General features: G+C 37.3%; 1 protein-coding gene across 1 annotated transcript; it reads right to left on the reverse strand.

Moving 5' to 3' along the window:
* Positions 1-302: 302 nt before the first annotated feature.
* LOC124718870 (heterogeneous nuclear ribonucleoprotein A1, A2/B1 homolog) lies at positions 303-5950 on the reverse strand. Its single transcript, XM_047244503.1, has 7 exons — positions 4666-5950; positions 4121-4266; positions 3617-3948; positions 3286-3513; positions 2595-2843; positions 2304-2406; positions 303-1298 (listed from the first exon to the last, which is right to left on the reverse strand). Exons 1-6 carry the CDS (start codon positions 4678-4680, stop codon positions 2348-2350), a joined length of 1029 nt encoding a protein of 342 aa, XP_047100459.1. The 5' UTR covers positions 4681-5950; the 3' UTR covers positions 303-1298; positions 2304-2347.
* Between the last annotated feature and the right edge of the window lie 1172 nt (positions 5951-7122).

Consider the following 7122-nt stretch of genomic DNA (forward strand, 5'->3'; position numbering starts at 1 on the left):
CCATTACAAGAAGAAGTACCAAGTTAGTGGGATATCTGTTACACGATCTAAGAATAGTTAATTAGGCACTGGGATGAGGAGCACAGAACAATGCTGGGGCATACTGAATTGAATTATTGCTGCAAATCTCAACACTTTTTGTAGCCACCTCACACTTTTAACGTAATGCACAAAGAGCTGCACGCATTCTACACAGATAACCCAAGTCTTACCTATGATGAATTGCTAATGAAAGTAATTCACATTTTGTCCACAAACTGAGGGAGTAGAAGGTAAGAAGTGAAAAATTAACAACAAAAACATGGTTTCAATTTCTTTTTTATTTTCACAACAAAATTTGGAATGATTCCTCTATACATAATTAACACTTACAAACTAAATTGTCAAATTCATATTAAAGCAAACCTCAATTAACTCTGAGTCACACAAATTGAACTTTAAATATTTAAACAGGTAGGATGAGTAGCTGTAGCTCACATGACAATCTTCAAAAGATCAAAATGTGAGGTAATTAGCAAGAACAGGAAAAGGGAAAAGGTGCACAAAAAAACAAAAACAAATCAATTAAATCAGGTAATTCACAACAAAATAATTGAATTATGTTGTCCTGGTTGAACTTATTCTACAAAGTTGCCCACCCAACATATCCAACCGCTTACAGGATCCTACAAAATAGCCTTCTGCAAAATACTCTGCAGAAAATCCCATAATATTTTGCATCCAGCTGCTGACTTGACATATTACAGAATTCAGCCTGTTACTTCTTACTCCTAATGCATATGTAAATAAAACCACCATGGTCATTATTTTACATTAACAGGGGGAATCTATAATCTCTAACTTATTCTGAAACAGTAAACTGAAAACAACTGTTACTATTGCTCTCTCTCTCTCTTGCTTTGGCTTATCAAAGAAACTACTACATTTACTTCAATCACCTAACTACACCAACAATCATTGGTCACTTAACGGAAATACGGTGGAAAGCAATTGCTTCTGAAATGTCTAACATGTATATATTTTGATGAATAGCATTAACTTTCTTGTACAAGGGAAAAAAAGATACTTAAAATTACTATCACAGATAGGACTAGCTGTATAAATAAAACTGGCACGAAGTAACCTGAATTCTCCAATACTGGCTTTCAGCTAACTACGTAGAACTGCACTGAAGTCCTGGGAGTACACTGTCCCTGCTCTTTGACGGCCTGTCTGCCCGTTACTGCTAGCCTGAATGACTGTACACCCCAGTCTCTGTCTGTCTGTCTGTCTCTCTCTCTGCTAGCCCTATGCAGAACCTGAATAAATGCAAAAAGTGTTAGTTCAAAACTTATACTTAGAATTTAACAAACTGGGCACTAAACTAACCTATGCAACCTCAATATTCCACATAGAAATATCAACTAATTGAAGCAGATATCCGAATAATCAATAAGAAACCAAATAATAATATCTTGTGGTATTAACCATTCAATCTTCATTTCAGGCACCCAAACAAATTAACAACTACGGCAATCACCCAAACACTTGACTTCACAAGCACAAGCGAACACCTGACTACACTGAAACAGTTAATGACACACAAAATTATGCCATTAAAAAACAAATGTGGCTGTTCGACGTAAATATGTTCCATTAATTAAATAACTGTAACTAAGGCAATGAATTTAAGTGAAATTTGCAAACACTCAAAATTCAGTGGAACATACCTCATTGCACCTGCTCAATCTACAGCCACATTCAGTGATCATATTTTCCAATTTACTTTATTAAGACGCTCAAGATGGAAATGAGTGACCACGTCTTAGAAAGTGTCTGTACCCTGCTACTTGGACCAGATGTTTCATCACTTGGGAAACCTATGTTTACTGCAGACCACATCACAGATAATGAAGGCAGTCTCTATTTATCAAATATTTAATGGTTTGGTGGTGAAAGGGGAGTGCGGTGGAGGAAGTGAGATGAAGTCCAAAAACAGAACCTAGTGTTTTTAAAAAACTGGCTGCAACAGAATTACAAAGTATGGATTTTGTGTAATCTGCCACACTTGCTTAAATCAACAAAACCATCAAAAACACACTTACTGAAAAACACAAAAGCTGTGCAACAATTTTACAGGGAACGAGACCTAGAAACCACTACAATAACAAAGCAGGTACCTTCAGGTAAGATGACATGGAACAGGGTGCAGAGTGATATGTCTAGAAACCTGTCTCCCAATGCTGAACACCTGTTTTTGTTCACAGTAACACCCATCCAAAGAACCAACATGTATCAGCATCTCCAAAACCCAACATACATACCTGATATGTACTCCTGTGTGCGTGTGTCAAATGCAGAATGGTAGTTAATAGCGTCTTGATCCACCACCATAACCACTACCACCGGAACCATATCCCCCTCCACCTAGAACACCAAGATGACATCTAGTTTTACTATGAAAATTGATTAATAAGAACAAAATGTTTATGCCGAACTAGTAACCAAATCGCACATGTCTAACGTTGGGCCACTATATTCAGAATAGTCTTGTAATTCAACTAAAACTAAAATCTTAGTGACACAGTCAAACTGAACCATCTGTTGATACTCACGGTAACGTTCACTGGAATATGGACCAGGTCTGCCACTGCCACTACCACCACCCCCACCATAACCACCACCGCCCCCACCATAACCACCACCACCACCTCCCCTCATAGGACCACCTCCATAACCTTGCTGATAGCCACCACCAAATCTATCACCATCCCCCCAATTTCCACCACCACCCCCTCCACCATACCCACTGCCACTTCCCCAACTTCCACCACCTCCTCTGGGCTGGTCCCACATATCATCACCTGCAGACAAAGACGGAGCTCTATTACAGGCATCAAAAGATCAATCCAAGATTAACAAATTATGTAATATAACTTTTCTTACGCAATAATGCATCTTTGGTTGTTTAAGAAGAAAATTATTAAATATGGAGCAACTTAAACTAGACTTCTGACTACACATCATAAAGATTCCGAAGCAGAGCACAATCAAATTTAAATTTAATGGCATTTCAATTATGAGCAAGTCAGTGCAAAATTAGGGCAACTACATACTTGCAACCATAACATCTTTTTCAACATCTACTTTCACCGACTGCTTTATGCACTCTTGTATTATAAAATAAGGGTTCTATACAAACCTATTAATTAGTACATTAACATTATTATTCACATACAACAAATAAAAGCAGATTGTCTGCTGAACTGCAAAACAATGAATTTATAAACTAGTAAGATTACATACCTCCCCATCGTCCTCCACCACCGCCACCAAAGCCATCATCAGCCCAATCTCCATCTCTCCCTCCCCAACCTCCACCCATTCCACCTCCCATACCCCCGCTTCTGCCACCCAAACCACCTTTTCCACCACGACCCATTCCACCTGGACCTCCCATTGCAGCCATCTCTGCACGGCTCAATGCCTTTTTCACATCAATGTGTTTACCGCGGATCTGGTGATTTCGTGACACTGAAAAGTGAAACTTGTCTAAGATTACTGTTCATACATTACACAATACTGCAAGTAATTGATGGTACAGGGAAAATCAACACAAAATCTTAAGACTACTTACAACATATTTTGTCAACTGGGTCGTAGTCATCAAATTCCACAAACGCAAACCCCCTTTTTTTACGTGTATCTTTATCAACAACAATAGCAACAGATGTAACAGATCCAAACGTAGAGAAATAATCTTTCAAGTCTTCTTCTTCCATTTCCTCTTTTATGCCTCCCACAAAAAGCTTCTTCACTGTCATGCCCGCCTCTGGTCTGCCAATTTCCGTACGGGGCACGGCGCGTTTAGGTTCAACCACTCGTCCGTCTACCTTGTGTGGCCTAGCCGCCTGTGCATCATCAACCATGTGCGCCCGAGAATATGTAATAAAGCCAAAACCTCTTGACCTGTAAATTTTCGAAGTTATAGAGTTTTTTGTCAATTACTGTACGCCCATTAAATAAATCTGTTACTACCAACTTGAAGCGTAGAACAGTTAAATCGTTTATAAGGACTTATTACTGTATTTGGACTCCCAAAGCAATTCGATACCAAAAGAAAATTTGTGCAGCGACATACCTCCTGGTCTGAGGATCTTTCATGACAACCACATCCACAATTTCCCCCCATTGTTCAAAATGTTTTTTCAACGAATCGTCGGTGGTTCTATAATCCAACCCACCGATGAATAATTTCCGAACATGTTCAGGTTCGCTTCTGTTGTCCTGCAAGTTAAATAAAAACCATAAGCACACTTCCAATAAGAGGGCTACAATTACGTAAAAAATTAAACTTTAGATTATTATTTTGTTTTTCCGCAATAAAAAATCGTTATATATAACTTTCAAAGTTTCAGCGAAGCATTATGAGCAGAAATAAAAATTTAAGTTCGTTACATGCAATTGTGAAAGTAATTACTTAAACAAGGATTTTTCATTAATCGATAACAATTCCTTCTTTCGAGAAGCGTCTGAAGAACACAGCTGAAGGTTAAATGTTCGCGAACATGGGATTGAACAATTTGTGAACTTTTTTCTGCAACTACATTTCGACAATGACGCACGAACAAAAAATTGCAAATTTCGTTTTCCATTTGTAAATTATACAACAAACGCGGTACTCACCTCAGACTTCACCATCTTCCTGACCTCAACTCGCAACTAAACGACGAACATATTCAACATAAAATGGCTGCCGATGACTCCGGAACTAACACGTCTCTAGTCGTTTTAATATTTAACTCCACTAAAGTCTTCAGAATTAATTTTTCAATACAGACTGTGCAATGCAGTTAATTCGATTATATTTTGACAAGTACGATGTATACTTTAAACATGACTGAATAAATCTATCATTCAAATATAAGACTTTGAACCGGATACGAACGTAGTAATATAATTTCACACATCAATTCAACGATTATGAATCACATGCCTGGTTTAAGAGTAACAATTTGTTAATTTTTTGCCGTTCCTTAAGACCCAAGAAAGTCCAGTGACAAATCAACTGCTATAATGTCTTATAGTGGCGAATGATGCTACCACGGACAAAACCAGAAAATTGACATACTGTTCAATGAAACAGCCATTTGCTGCAGCATAAACAGATTATCGGGGAAAAACACTCACCGGGTTATCGTTATCAATGCGCGATAACCGATGATAACCAACGTGGCTACATAATATATCCACAAAATCCTGGAATATCATTCAATTGCTCACTACACTGTTGTACAGGAATTTTTGGGTGTGTATTTACAGAACGCTTAAAGTTTTCGGCTTCAATAATAAATAATAGCACAAACATCGGTCTCGGTTATCGAGATGAATTTATCACCAATCTGCTCACAGAACCAACCCAGCATATAAGTCTTAGTACAGTTATATTTTGGAGTTTGGACGAAAGTGCCCGAAAAACAATGAAATGACAAATTTAATTTTTTAAAAAGTATTTTATTGCTCACAAAAAGGAAAATCACACTTAATTTCTGACTTTCTTTTAAATACTCGTTACTGAAACGACTTTGCTGGGTCTGCTAACAAAGACAGTTTCCAGGATGGTCTAGAATAAATAAATTTTTAAGAATTACATTAAAAAAATGAGGTAACCCAAATGTTTTCTACACAAACAGATCAGTGTAAACAACACAAAAATGCAATAAGGGCAAATGTATGTCGGAATACAGGAAATCAGTTCCATTCATTCGTCACAACTGTAAGACACAAATGAAGGGTATCTTTGTGGATCCTGCATAACTGTAAATCCTGAAAACACTTAACCGTAGAACACTAACTGACAATGATTTACTTAAATTATAATTAACCTGCTTCCAATTTTAACCTGACTTCTCTTTCTCCCTTTCAGTATAACTTGAAGCTGTGCAGACACTGTATCAGTTCAGAAGGTGTATGGGGAAGATGTCCTGCAAGTGTGTTAGGAATCTTAAACAGATTTTGTTCTCTGTTGCCCTCCAGAATACTAAACCATCAAATAATATCTTTATGAAACCAATTTTAGCTAACAATTATTTCACATTCAGAAACCAAACTTAGATGGAAATGTTCCCTCATATAGCTGTAATGACCACAAAGCACAGCATAAGAATAGTGCCAGATATCTATACCTCTGAAATATAACTGGGCTCTTCTGTATCAGATCTTCAATAGTTAGAGTTAAAATAAACCTTTACTTCTGGAATATTACTTTTACACTCAGCAGTAAGGGACTGCAACTGACTGAGGTATGAAAATTGAAATAATTAACTGACCTCAAAGATGGAAAGCCATCCCACCACCGTACAGTTGATTTAGTCATGCACTTCTCACTAGTCAGTAAGAAATGACAACAGAGTTCACATCTATTCATTCAGCCTACAGGGTTCAAAAACAATTATTAACTCCAAGCATCTGGACCAACTATGCATCGTAGGTCAGAAGCTTGGAATATTTACATGTAAAAAAAAATCTCAATTTGAAATAGGTAAGCCTTAGTTGGGAGACGAAATAAATACTGAAGTAGATAAAACTGATTTGGAGGCCACCATAGAAGTCAAAACATCTGTAATTCAATCCTAGAATTTGTTTGAGCTTTCATCACTCTGATATTGTTGTATGTAAAAATGCCATGTTCTGTATCCATTAAACCAATAATTGGATGTCTGAACAGTTAATCAGACAAAGGAGGTGGTACACACCATAGTTCATAGTACAACAGAAATATATTAAAATAAGTCTGTTTTGATGTATGCCTTACCTGTTTACCACTGGGAGGAGGCATGGAGAAATATCCATAAATTAAAAAGGAAAGAATTTGGACAATATATACAGTAAAAAACACATAATTTGCAGATTGTTTTTGTTTGCCACTGATGTCATTAAAGACAACACTTATGCACTTGAAATGATTGGAAAGTATCCTGGGAAACACATTACGAGATTTAAGGAACCCATGGAAGTCCTGGTCAAGTGGTGACTCAGATTCCTTTCCCCGTAAAATGCACATTCCACCTCTCTGCACTGTACATTGGTATTCATTTTAACAGGAAGGGAGGGCAGCGGCAATGAACTGACTGAATAATGAGG

This window comes from Schistocerca piceifrons, chromosome 10, assembly GCF_021461385.2.
Source record: "Schistocerca piceifrons isolate TAMUIC-IGC-003096 chromosome 10, iqSchPice1.1, whole genome shotgun sequence".
NCBI classification, from domain to species: domain Eukaryota; kingdom Metazoa; phylum Arthropoda; class Insecta; order Orthoptera; family Acrididae; genus Schistocerca; species Schistocerca piceifrons.

Coding starts and splice junctions, on each gene's coding strand:
- LOC124718870 (XM_047244503.1), bottom strand. Junction 3,514..3,616: donor CCCAGTTGACAAAATATGTT/GTAAGTAGTCTT, acceptor TTCACTTTTCAG/TGTCACGAAATCACCAGATC. Junction 2,844..3,285: donor TGGTGGAGGACGATGGGGAG/GTATGTAATCTT, acceptor CTTTGTCTGCAG/GTGATGATATGTGGGACCAG.